Here is a 13,972-nt window from a genome sequence, read left to right as displayed (position 1 = left end):
GCAAGAAGGTAGAGATCTGGATCATGTCACATTCTCTTGAGGATTTGGGTGTGAGAGATGGTTTGGCAGGGCCAGCATATGGGGAGATCATTTCTTGATGGTAAGGGGGGTGGTATTGCTGGGATTAAGCTGCTAGGAAGTTTTGTTGCTTGGTGGGGAGCTGGCAGGAAGATTTGGGGAAATCTATTATTTTTTCCATTTTTGCCTGACAATCAGTGAATGTTGAAAAGAAAATATGCACACAGTCCTAGAATTATCAGGCCATCATGGTACATATAAAGATAAGGACAGCCAGAGAGCAGTGCACAATTACATACCCTTGCCAGGATCTTAGGCAGTAGTATCATACGAATACAGGACGTGTCCGCACGTGTGTATAGGGCGGATGGGTAAAAAACTGTAGGTAACAGCATGAGAATAACTATCAACCCCACTACTCTCATAGCACAGTCTGTAAATCACTGTGTGGGAAACAAACATGCATATCAGTATGACCCCTTTTGATAGCCATCCCATCTTTAATTCCACATTACAAGGTTTCCGTCATGAAACTTTCACTGGTTTTGCTTGAGATTCCCACTAAGAATTCACCTAATTACTTGTTAGGAGAAGGCTTGACTTTGTAAGTGAAAGATACAACAAGCGTAGCTCTTTGATTATAGCCTCTAGGTACTGACACTATAGTTAAAGGCTGAAAAGGCACTCCTGCCATTCTCAACCCAATTTTTCCAGGAACCTTTTTGTAAAAGATCTTTTAGCCTGAAATCTTTCATGCTTTTTTACCAGCAGTGAAGGGAATGTATTGGCAAGTTTCATAGATACATTTGCCAATTTGGGGGTTATCCAGACAAGAAAAGATACATTTTCAACTCAAGAATTTGTTCAGACACTTATGCTCAACTAACTCAAAGCCTGCTTTAATTTACATCTGTAGCTAGCTCTCAAGAAATGGACTGAAACAAATAAAATAGCTGAAATGCACTTCTGTAGATTTGAACTGATGAGTTCAGAAAGGAACGCTCACCTAAATGTATAGCGGGAAAGGAATATCTATACATAACATACAGCAAGTTTATATATGCTAAATAGTTTGAATCTTACACGCAGGGTGAGTTTTCTATGGGAATAATCCTTAACTTTTCAGCTGGTCACACATATAGGTCTTTATACGATTTAAAAGCTAGTGGTACTAGGGAGTGATGATAATTTTTCCAGGGTTCAGGTTGTATCAATATTACCATACTAAAGCTAATTTTCTCCCATGCCCAAATTCCTCAAGAGAGGTCCTATGCACTGCAGAGTTTACAAACTTGGCCTGTGACTACAGATTAGTTGACAAATGTAAGGCGAACTGGAGAAGCTATTTCTGAAGCATCAGATTCAGCAAGAGTTATGCCAATTAAAAAAAAAAAAGTCTTAGGGAATCTTTCAATTTATTTCAATAGCAACTGGATCAGGCTCTTAATGCATGGTCACATCCTACTACCAAATACAGATTGGCCTAGAAATTTCAAACTTGTTTAACTAAAGAGCAAGTGATAAGATCTTATACAGTGGATTCTATCAGAGAAGTTGGGATGCTTATCCTTGGAGTTTTTCACTTAACAGAAACATCTGAGTGCTCTGTCAGCTTTTAGCAAACAAACTTAGTAAGCAACCAGATTAATTTTATAAAGTCGACTATATCCCTGATCCTGTGCTAGGTACAGAGTTGGTTCACTCTGCAGAAAGCTTGTCAAAAGCCAGTGTGGACTCCTGTGTGCCACAGAAAATCCTTATCACCACTTGCTTGTCTGGCGTTGCTTGCAAGTTTCTTCTCACTTCTCCAAAATATACACCTTTTTAAGGAAAAATGAGGCTCTGGCAGCTTCTGGCAACCTTTATAAACTCACTCCTGGATCTAATGGACTTTGGAAAGTTTACAAAAACTGCCCAGTTCAAGGACTGAGCTCTCAGCGGTCCTATCCTTGTGTGAATGTGTAGGGTAAACTTTCAAGCTCTGTCCATCTGAGAAGTCCCCCACAAGACATGCACTCCCACTGCATTAGACTTATAAGACCCAAGGGCAAGGACTTTGCAAACTGCACCAATTAATCCAGCAGACCTTGATTGTGTCCTCTCATCTCACACATACAAACTCCACTGGTTCCAGTTCGCAGTTGCATCATCCTGGTATAATTGATCAGTTCATATTAAAAAAGTACAAACCCTTTGACTTAAACTCAAGATGGAGTTAAGGTTATAAATTCGTATCTGTATTTTAAAAATACATTAAAAATTAGAAGGTCAGGAAATTCTAGGTTAATTTTAAGTTCCCATACTTTTAAATGTTTATAGTTGTTTAAGCTGGAAGTTAAGACTAGTATTTCATGGTCTTTTAATGTTTTGTCCATTCAGTGTTCTAATAAGGTTGCTCTCAATGTTATTGATACAAGCATATGACTAACTCTGGTTTAAACAAGGATATTTTTGTCTGGGATAAAATCTGTGCTACTCACATTTAAGTGCATTCCAGCATTAATACATTATGGGACAATACATTGCAATTCAAACGTCAGTTCTGACTCAGCAAGAGACTGCAAAAGTGTCATTGTGAGGCTCCATTTTGTCTCTCTGATTTCTGTATCAAACTGACTCAGTTTACGAGTCAAGAAATTTTTTCCAACTGCCAATCCTCCATGAATCTTTGCCTGAGGTTTGAGAATTGAGCTGGGTTACATACTCTTCTTACACATCACCTGTAATAAAAGTTCTGAAAGCTACATTAGGCCCTCAGTTACTCATGTGTAATCCCAGTGCCTTCAAATCGTGCCTTTGGTGGCGTCGGCGCTTTTGATGAGTTTGCATGAGTAGCTGTTTGGAATTTAGTACACATCTGTTGATGCTGCTCAGAATGGCACAGAATATTGTTTATGTTAGTGCTACCGGGAGAAAAATAATCAAAAGTTATTTTTGTCACTGAAACAAAGATCTCACTGAGAATAAACTCAGGGACTAGATCTTGTGTTTTTATGATATTTATGAGAAAAAGAGTGCAATGCCTGGACGCTTGCCATATAGACGTGAATAGGCCCAATCTCATCTGATTTAAAGTGCAAAATAGTTCGAGTTTGGTTAAAACTTGGGTGAGTGATCAGAGGATACCTGGTGTTCTATTTTTGTTGGTTGTGTTTGACAGCAACAGCGGTGTTTAACAAACTGATACTTCGGGCAGTAACTTTTACATAAAAGTGCTCATTTGAGATTACTGCTCACAGAAAAAGCCCATTCTCCTTTGGTTCAATAGGTAACCTCACTACCTTTGGATACGAAAGGTCCTTGGTTCAACTTCTTCCTGGAACGGATTTCTCACAAACAATCTTTCATTTGACATTTTCTCATTTGGCTACCTTCTTCTGTTCTGCACCATCTACACTAGATTTTACTGTGTCTGATGTACTCTTGCCACTATGGCGTTATGTATTGGCTGTTTATTTTTAACGTACTCTTTACACGTTAATAAAGTGCGTAAGTGGTGAGATTAGCAGCTATTGCCAGACCATAAAAGCGAGGGCTGAAAACTCATCAGCTGAAACATAAAAAAAGCCTGGGATTTAACATCTACACAAGGCTGGAATGTAGAACTTCTGCAACAACCTTCACTCTGTCCCTGACATGCAGGCTTTCGTTACACGATTACACTGTTTGGGACAAACAGACCCTCTCCTAGCAAGTACTACATTGCAACACAATTTTTCTTATAATTATAGATGTACATAACTCCAGGGGCACAGTTCAGGTTACCTTGAGGATGATCATTTCCTATTTTGGGGTGATAAAAATCTAACCTTAATCTTGCTCTAATACATCCTTGCAAAATTTTATTCACTCACTTGCCTTGGGAGAATACTTTTTGACAGACGTGAATAAATAAAATGTATAAGATACCATTGTTTTTTCCTCATCACAGTGTGGGGTAACCAGGTAGGTTTTGGGCATGGTCCAGTGTGTTTTCATGACAATTTTCAAAAGCTACAACATGTGTTTTGTGTAGGCTATATAATGCAAACGTTATAATCCTCCGTTCCACAGCAGAAATTAAATGTTATTTTTAACTCACTGTCCCTTCTTTCAAAAAGGTAAATGATGAATCAGATCATAAATATATGCTGAGCCTCTGGCATGCAACAAGCTCCAAAGAGGTCTTAGCATATACAAATGGCTTTATACAGATGCTCTCAGAGAGATAAAAAAGTGGTATTTATTTCCTCCTCTGATTAATCGCACAGTTTCCTCCTCTTCAGTACAGAAATAAATCTGACAGGTATCGCCTGCTGGGTTTTTAGTGCGCTGTCAATAAAATTTACTGTTGCTGAAGCTGTTGCCATGACTATTCCTTGAATCAAGCTGTGTTCTCCAGCCAGCCTGCTTATCTCGTGTCATATTCACAGTTTAAAGTCTTCACTCCTCAGCTCACCTTACCTTCTCCAGCACTGACCTTTTCCACACTTGTGTGTTTAATCTTTGAATACTGAGAAACAAGAGGATGAGTGGGTGAAAGCAGACAGAGATGGGTTGGTGCACAGGGTCTTCCTTTCAAGATGGTAGGTCTGAGCCACCCAGCTGGGACCTTTTTTCTGTTAACCAGTGATCAGAGAAAAGAGTTGGATGACTTGACAGACACTCAAATATTCAGGGAGATACCTCTTAAAAAATGCATCTATGTGAATTTAGTGCTGGAGAAAGGAGCCAGGTCAAAAGGCCTGGAGACTCTCATCCTCCACCCTGCAGGCTCGGAATAGAGTGACACTGCCAGCTGCCTCCATTATATCCCACAAGATGGTTCAACCCTAATCTGGGAGTAGCCAGCTACAGAGATGAGAGAGTATTTCATCATGGTGGCTTCAGCTCAAAGGTGGGACACTGTATGAACAGCACCCACTTTAACGGCATGTTCTCTTTAAGGATAATCTGCCCCCCTCAAGACTTGGGTGCTGGGCTGTCTGAATACAGACCTGCTGTTGACACTGTGGTGCCTCATAGTGGAATGTGTACCACACTTCGGAGCAACTGCTTAGCACAGATCCTTCATCTGGAAGGGATAATCGATTAAAGTGACAACTGTGAATGGCCCACACGATCAGGATGAAGAAAATTTAAATTACCTTGAATGTATCTTACATTAAAATCTGCACATGCTCTCCAAAGATTGCGTGGGTATCTTATTTAGTCGTCGATGTGATTCAAGGTGTGCTATTATTCTACAAAAGTCCAACAATGACTAGGTCCTAGCTGGCTACCTTAGGAACAGTTTCCCTCTCTATGCACAATTGTGTTATTTAAAATTATGTGAGGGTACTTTCATTAGCCGTCCCTAGAGCGGCTTGAGACTAGTGGGATGTCAGCTTGGAATTTACTTCTCTTATTGATCAAATGCCAAATATGTTGCCTTTTTGTGGGGATTAATCTGATAATGTTTTAAAATGCTTTGACTGTGAAACATACCACAGAAGTGCTACGTACGATTATTACTGCATTTGCGGATGTGTGCATATTGACTCTGGTTATTGCCCATGGTAGTGATGATGAATCTGTCATAGGAGGAATGTATTTGGTTTGACTTTTGCCAGCAAGTTATGTTTATTGCTGTGAAATCTTGGTCCAGATGCCCAGGGATGTCTGAGAGAGATATTTTATAAGTCCAAAAATAATATTTACCTTTTTTTCAGAGAAAGCTTAAATTAAAAAATACATATTTAAGTCAACATACAAAGAGGGGAGAGTGATAGAATTCTAAATAAAAAATGGGTGTGGAGGAGGGAGGAAGGGAGGGAGAAAAGTGTGCACAGATCTGGAGGAGGTGAAATAGCAGCTGCAGTCTGAGATGCCAAAGATAACACTTGGTTCTGTTGACTCCTTTTTTCCTTGGAGGTTTCTGATCCAAGTACTGACCAGGTCCAACTATTCTTAATTTATGTGACCTGATGAAGTCATGGCCAATAATAACATAGCTCCAGGCTAGTGAACTTTGGGTGGTACTTTCCGATCTAATAAGCACTATAAAAGCTACAGCGATATTATTATTAGTATTAATATTAACAATGGCAACATTATTTATAATATCTGAGCAGTGGGCTGGGAGAGGGACAGAGAATATGAACATATCTCAAACCTACCACATTCAACTGCAGAGAACATCCAACTAGGCCACTAGACAACACCTCAAATAAATAAATTATATCAAAATAAGATCTTGTTGAGAACTTCCTAAGATAATTAATTAACACTGTCATTATTCTAGTAAAGGAAACAGCACAGGACACCAGGTATTTACCCATCCTAGTTCACATCTGTTCAGTGCTTTTAAGATAAGGATGCATCAGGACTACTGAAGATTTGTAAGGCTAGATAGTGTAAAATATCCAGTTGCTGCCTCTTCTGTTTGCATCTTATAGGACTGTAGCAGGGTGGTCACCTCTTCCCAGCCCAACGGGGTCAAAAGCCAGCCCTTGGAGAGGGCCTGGGCTGGGAGCCTTAGGCTGAGCAGATTGGAAGGCAGCCTCAGCTGTGGCCACGCCTCAAACAGACTCAGCTGTCCCTTATAAAAGGGCTGTAGGCCAGGCACTCAAAAGAGACTCTCTAGCTTCTGAGAGGGAGAGACCTGGCTGCAGGGACCTAAGCAGAATACCTAGATTGGAGCAGGGCTGGGGAAGGGCCTGAGGAGCTGGGGGAGCTCCAGCCAGGAAAGCCCCAGGCTGCGGCCTAGTATTAGGCCCAACAGGTACTGGGGTTGCAGGGGACAGCCCAAGGTTAGACAGAGGCAGCAGGTCCAAACCCAACCTTGCCTATGATGAGTGGCTTATACTGCAGTCTGCCTCAGGGCACGGGGGCTAGCTAGTGACTGGCAGTAGCCTATGACTGAGGTGAGGTAGAGATAGGGGGTGGGGGTTCCCTGGCAGGGGAGACCCTGCAAGTGAGGGGTTACTGCCAGAGGGCAGCACCCCGGAGTAGAAGGGGCACACGGTCCGGGAGGGACACAGGGGCCTGGCATAAGCGGGACACCTGCCTGCAGAGGGCGCTCCAAGGCTGGAAGTAGAGCTAATTCCCAGGACACCAGCAGGAGGCGCCGCAGGGGTGAGTCCCACATGCTTACAGGGACTCCTATCATTTGCTCATCCCAGAATGCACTCAGGCCCTAATCCTGCAAAGACTTATGAATGTGCTTAATTTTACATTCTTGAGTAGCCCAGCTGAAGTCAGTTTCACCTGTAGAATTGAGGTAGGCAACTAAACATGCAGGGCTACACATGTGTTTCAAGTTAAGCATGCATGTGATTGTATCGTAGGATCTTGACTTTAGCCATCAGCGATATCATCATTACTGGAGTTTACAGTGGCAGTTTTAAGAATGTAAGAACTGTTGCACAGGCAAAGAGTTGAACAGTTCAGGAGCGTTCTTGCTGTAATGAAAGGATATGGAGCAGCGCTCACAGTAAGTAAGAGAGCCACATTATCTGGAGGACGCTGAGACAGCAAAGGTTCCACTCATCCCTTATCAAACTGAATTGCTGTTGCAGGAATTACTGAGAGACATTTGCCCACATGTGTGAGCACTGAGCCCCTAGCACTCTGATGTACCATTCTGCAGCTGAAGAAATGACCATACATGCATGTGGCATATCCTGTTTTATGCTATCCATAGCTATTACTTCAAGTCAAGCTCTCTCAGGCACAAAAAGGCACTCAATCAAGGCTAAGTATCTCTCCAACCTGAAGTTTTAAACCAAAAATGGTTTTCAGTTATCAGAGTGCAAAATAGGCAGAAAAAGCTTTTTGAAAAAACACTCCCCTCTGATCCCATGTTCTGTTCACCCAAATGACTCAGTTGTTTATAGATGAAATTTTCCAAAAAGTAAATTCCTTTCTGAGCTAAGACTGAGCATGAGAAATTTCAGTACAAGAAATAACTTTTAAAGAACACTATTAAAGTGACTCAAAATAGGGGTTTAGAACAGAAACTCTCGTATAATACACCTCTCTGAAGTGCAGCTGAGGCTATCAGGTCTCCAGAAAGGGGAGCCTCAGTAAAGTGTATGGGAAAGTGCACAGGAAAGTGTACAATGAGAGCAAGTAGACACAAGTCTGCTGGGGTGGATACAGGGACACGTGTACAATGTGTGCTAACCTGCTGGGCACATCCTCTTCTGTTCTTTTGTCTAGTACACTGCTCAGGTTATGCTCTGCCAGGGTCTCCTCGGGAACCTCTTCCAGTTCCTCCTCCTGCTGCAGTGACAGCCGGTAATTCTCCAGCTCAATGCGCTCAGGTGTGCCACGCAGCCTCTTGGCCAGGCTGGGCTCCTCCAATCCATTGACATTAGGACCTAAAGAACAAGCCAGTAAACAAACAATGAATCTGATGAACTGGGTCTGAATATTTGCAAACAGATTCAGAGCAAGGAGCAGTGGGGTGAGAAAGGGCCAAAGGGGAATAAAGAGAGAGAGGACCTGATGCCATTACCATATTAGCCCCTACGGGTTGAATTGGAGAAGGAGCAATACTCCAAAGTGGGCCCTGGTTAACGCTTTTGGTCAAAGGATGCTAACAAAAAGTTACATGTCCTGGTTGAGAGAGGAAGAAGAAAAATGTAGCTGCAAAGGCCAGAGCTGTGTCAGGCCAGGCACAGGGACCCCTATTCAAGAAGGGACAGGGAAGCCATTGCCATGGGGACTGACGCGTGCACCATTACGTAAGGAGTGTCTCAAATGTGGGAGACAAAGGGACACTCCTGCCGTAGGAAGCTCCCTGGTGTAAGGCCATCAGGTTCAAGCCTCAGATGTGTTTTTGTCTGGACTTGACTTGATTTCCTGTAAGTATGTGACAAAACTGGGACTGCAGGAGAAACCTGGATGAACAATTTGTGGGACTGTGGGAGTGGGGGAGGATGCTGGATAAGAGGTTCACTGCTTCCCCCTAGCCCCAGCAAACCACAAGGACAGTCTATCTCAAAGACAGCAGCTCCAAGGCCTATTTAAAAAGCAGCACTCGTTGGAAGAACCTACACCTCTGAACCTTGATCAGGTGGGTGAAAACAGGAAATGTGTATGTGGAAAGACAAGAGACTGGGAATCACAGTCCCAGCAATGATAGGCCTGGTACCATAATACTGATTCTGATGCCTGTTATTGCAGCCATTAGGAACCCCGCTAGCAACGTCATCAAGTGCTTATATTATTAAGCACCAAAGGTAGGTATCAGAGGAGCTGAGAAAATACCAAACTTAGTGCCACAGGTTAAACACACCTGCAGCTCAGCAATAAACATCTCCATCCATTTCATATTGCTCTCCACAGTAAAAAAACGAACTCTGCTGATGGGGACCGAATGCTTGTGGGGCTGAACTCCGAAAGTGCCAAGTGCTCAGAGCTCCGGTTGAAGCCAATGGAATCTGTGGGTGCTCAGCACCTCTGGAAATCAGGCCTGGGTGGATTAGTGCCTGTTAAAGTCAGAAACTGCTTCATCAAGCAGAGTTGCAGGCAAGTGATATACAAAAGCTTTAACAACAATTTTAGCCCCGACCCACCTGTACAGCTCTGCCAATGAACCTCAGTTTGGACCTATAGCATCCTCTGTTGTAACATTCTTGGGGTTCCCCTCAGGAATCATGCTACATTTGATGCTGTTTTGGTGATGTGGACAAATGTCCATAAGAACCTAGACTGGGACTACCATGTTCCCACAGGATCCAAACCATATAGACCTCCACAGGCAAAAGGTCAGAGCATTAACCTACATTTCCAAGGATATTTTGTTCTCTACAATTTGCTGCTGCAACAATAGTCTTATGTTGTGTCAGTATTTTTAAAAGATTAACTGAATAGCACACTACGCTAGGATTCACGCTTCATTTCACTCTCTCTGGGATGCCTAGATGGTGATACCACCTCAGCCAGAACTATTTTTGTAATCAGAGTTACATTCCCCAACGCTGAGTTCACATCATCAGGGGATCTGACCTGGAATGCTGATCTGCCAATCCTAGCTGACATGAAAGAGAAATGTATTATGGGTAATGAAAGAGTACCAAGGTGATAGAGAGCAAATAAAGGGTATAGTAAATCCTCATAAAGAAAGAGATTATCTTCTGTATTAGACCCTTTCACAGATTGCAATGTATTCCAGTTAGGCCCAACTTCCCCCAACGCACACAGCTGTCGCAGGCTGTTTCTGTTTTGCCCTCTCATTCTGGCCCACTCTGGGTATCCAGTAATGTATCCATGAAGTTCATAGATTGAAAAAAGGATGAAAGGAAGAAGGGTAAGGAGTCCTTTATCTAGGGGATTTATTTCGTGTTGTTCTTGAGAGTCTTCATGTTTTGTCAGCTTCTGCAGAAGCAAGCAAAAAAGCAGCAGTGACTCATTTCTAGAGTCAGATTAACAGACTATGGAAAGGATGGCTTTTTTCATTGCAGGGGTGGGTGGAAATAAATTCAGTAGGAGCTATAAATGTAGGGGAGGGAGGGGAACCAAACTGACATTTATACACACTAGTGAAACTCACACAAGCCACCTTACCGACATGTGTGCAGGATAAGAGAGTTAGCCTTGTCCCTCCCACCCCACGACCACATCAGGGACAGTATAGGAAGAATTAAACCAATCCTGCAGCAATACATGGGGATAGACCAGGTGGTTCAGTGGCACTGTCTCTAGAACAAGGCTGATATGAGAAGGATAAAAGCTCTTTTAAAAACTGTAAGACAAAGGAGTGTGGTTATGCCAAGATAGTTTACGTGCCTGGCAGGTGTTGTATGCTGGGAAGTTTCGGGGAAGAAGGGAGAACATTCCCAGACACACTTCCAATGTAAGACTGATTTTGTTCTTTTTAGCTGTGCAATTCAGGAGCATCATTGGCCAGATTCCTCCATTTTCTTTTTCTTGAAAAAACATGCAGTTTGATATTGAAGAACATGACCCAATAATCTCCAGCCTCGGCCAGGGACTTCTATTCTAGACGGGCACACTTTGCACAGAGGATTTGTTTCCTGAGCTTCTAGAAGGCACCATCAGTCTTCATTGTCTGGGCATAAGACACTATCAAGCTCACCGCCAAGCACAAATGGAACAGATGCCAACTGATTCCACACTGTTTGCCTCATTATGTAGTTAATAACCAGAAGGGCAATGGTTACAGCTCACAGCTCTCAGATTGCTGCTATTAACACAAACAGCTTGGCTTACACTGGCTTTCCTCCAAAAGCCTAAGTGGAGCTAGAATGGTGAAAGGTGGCTATCTACTCACATCAAGTGGATTCACAAGGGACGGCATTACTGAGCAAAGTAGGGAGAAGAATATTTCAATCTGCCTTGGACACGTGCTTCTTAGTGACATCCTTTATCTCACTGAGGGCTATACCCTTATGGCTCATGATGATGTCAAACTGCTGTTCAAGACATCTGCTCACAAACCTGGACAACACTATTCTACAGTCTTGCCAACAGGAGGTACTTGCAGAGAATACTGGTTAACCCCTTGTACCATTTTACCTTGTGCCTTTAGTTTTAAAGGCACAAGCACACCTGCCTCATATACCAGAGCTGCACAAAGTCAAGCCTGGAAGCTGCTTGCAAACACAGAAAGGGGCTAACGTTGACTGCGTACGATGAAACATAAAAAAACTATGTCATTAGTCAAACATCAGGAGCCACCTGAGAGCCAAAAGCAGCTCATCACACAAACAAAGAATCAGCTCAAATAGCCACAAACAACATCTTAAATAGGAAAATGTTATAGTTCTGCATTTTGGAAGGACTGCTGGCTACGAACGGCCCACAGATCATTGCAAAGGAACTGTTTTTCCTAACAGGGCAGCCTGCTTAGCTGTGGTGTGAAAGCTGCCAGAGGCCCCTATTTATCTCAGTCCTGATGCAGCCTGCCTCTTGTAAAGGAACACAAGGCCAGAAATAACATTCCTGTGCTGAAGTGCCCCTTGCCCTGCTCCCCTGCATGACATATTTCCTCTCCATCCCCATTTTAGAAACAATGGTTACAACCAGGGCTTGAGAAGCTCCTCTGAAAGCTTTCCCCTCCTGAGAGACAATTCAGTCCCTCCCCATTCTCCACCACCTTCCTCCTCCACCTAGTAAAAACCAAGCCACATTATTGATTTAGTTCTACAAGCCTGATAAAGAGTTGCCGGGGTAACCCCTCAGACAGTACCTGCTGAGGGGTGAAGAGACAGGTGTGTGAGAAAAACAACTCCTTTCCAAAGCAGAACGACTCTCCTCTTGCCTACCTCTTTTCCTCATTACATCAATCCAGTATTAGAGTGGGGTCTTCTTTTTCATGAATAGTGTAATGCCCCCTTTTCCCCTCCTTCCTTATGTCTGTCTTGTCTGTTTAGTTTGTAAGATCTTCAGGGCAGAGGCTGTCTCCCACTCTTATCTGTGCAGTGCTTGGCATCATGGGGTGCCTAATCTCAGTTGGGGCCTCTAGGAGCTACTGTAATACAAATAAGGGAGCCTGCTGTGATGCATATGCACAAAGGGGAAAAAACAGTTACTTCCCTGCGTACTGTAACTGTTGTTCTTCGAGGTGTGGGTACAGACGTGTATTCCACTCAAGTGCAGGTGCACCTAGTGCACCAAAGCCAGAGAATTTTGTTTAGCAGTACCCGAGAGGTGATGGTTGCACCCTTCAGCCCCACTGCCCTTCCCATGACTATGTAACGATGGTGCCGCCCCAACCCAGTTCCTTCGCACCAAAATTCAAGGCTAATGACTCCGATGCAGAGGGTACACAGGGCAGGCTGTGGAATAAATGTATGAATCCACATCTCGAAGAACCACAGTTACACAAGAGGTAAGTAACTGGGTTTTTTGATTCTGTGTGTCTTTTCAGACGTGTATTCCGCTCAGGTGACTCACAAGCAGTAACTGAAGAAGGTGGGGCTCAGAGTCTACCTAAAGGTGAGCTGCAGAGCTGTCTTCTCAATGTTTGCAGCCATAATAGCATAATGTTTGCTAAAAGTATGCATTGGAAAACAAGCAGCTGCTCTGCAAAAGTTTAATATAGAAACATCACTGAGACATGTGACTGAAGCCGCTTGGATCCTCGTCGAATAAGCCACCGCCAGTATTACACCTTATGAAGGTGTAGACTGAGCTATTCCATATGCCATTGTCATGGCAATAATCCTCGTGGAGATCATCTCCATGGAAACCACCTGACCCTTCACCTGATCTGCATATGAGGCAAAGTTGAGGTGAATAAATGGTTTAGTCTTATCCAAGAACACCAAACAGCATCTCATATCCAATGTATGAAGGTGCTGCTTCTCCATATTCAAATGTGGTTTCAGAAAGAATACAGGTTAGTATATAGTTTGGTTAAGGTTAAACCACTTTAGATAAAAATATTGTATGTGGCTCTAGGTCGACTTTATCCTTGAAAAATTACATATATGGAGGTCCTGCCACGAGAGCCTGCAACTCACGCACCCTCCTTCTAGAAGTTATGGCTATGAGGAAAGATGTCTTTTAGCAGTTACTAAGCACTGAAACGGAGGACCCATGAGGGCAGCCAGCACCATATTAAGGTCCCACAATGGTGCTGTTTCTGTAAGAGGGACGAGACAGACAACTCCTTTTAAAAATCTAATCACCAGGGAGTCAGAAAAAATGGACTTCCATTGAATTGGTAGATGGAACACAGATACTGCCACTAAGTGGACTCTCAAAGACCTAAGAGACAGACCTGAGGACTTCAGATGTAACAGATAATCCAAAATGTCCTGAATAGTCTGGGAGCATAATGTAGTAAAATCTTATTCTAGGGCCAGGTTAGTGATAGAAAGGAAAGGGTGGTGTCATTTTATCTGCAGAAATCTACAGAATCATGATTTCGAGGGTGTCACCCTTTGCAGTGTGGCAAGGGGGACTTGCTTCTCCCCAGCTCCAGGCCCTCTGCCTGGTGGAAATTTTGATTCTACAATGT

General features: G+C 43.1%; 1 protein-coding gene across 6 annotated transcripts in view; it reads right to left on the bottom strand.

The window, feature by feature from the left end:
* MICAL3 (microtubule associated monooxygenase, calponin and LIM domain containing 3) overlaps nucleotides 1-13,972 on the bottom strand; it is a 243,355-nt gene that overhangs the window by 59,174 nt on the left and 170,209 nt on the right. For 5 of the 6 annotated variants that reach the window (XR_012155812.1, XM_073319697.2, XM_073319780.2 and 2 more), the window contains one exon: nucleotides 8,165-8,360. Coding sequence is in view for 5 of the 6 variants with exons in the window: in XM_073319697.2 (XP_073175798.1) it covers nucleotides 8,165-8,360 (196 nt within the window). In the remaining variant the exon portion in view is untranslated. Of the gene's footprint in view, nucleotides 1-8,164; nucleotides 8,361-12,287; nucleotides 12,479-13,972 lie in introns of those variants that run through there. The other variant, XM_073319717.2, reaches the window with a different exon arrangement.

The sequence above is a fragment of the Lepidochelys kempii genome, chromosome 1 (genome assembly GCF_965140285.1).
Source record: "Lepidochelys kempii isolate rLepKem1 chromosome 1, rLepKem1.hap1, whole genome shotgun sequence".
In the NCBI taxonomy this organism is placed as follows: domain Eukaryota; kingdom Metazoa; phylum Chordata; order Testudines; family Cheloniidae; genus Lepidochelys; species Lepidochelys kempii.
This window is presented reverse-complemented; position numbering and strand designations above follow the sequence as displayed.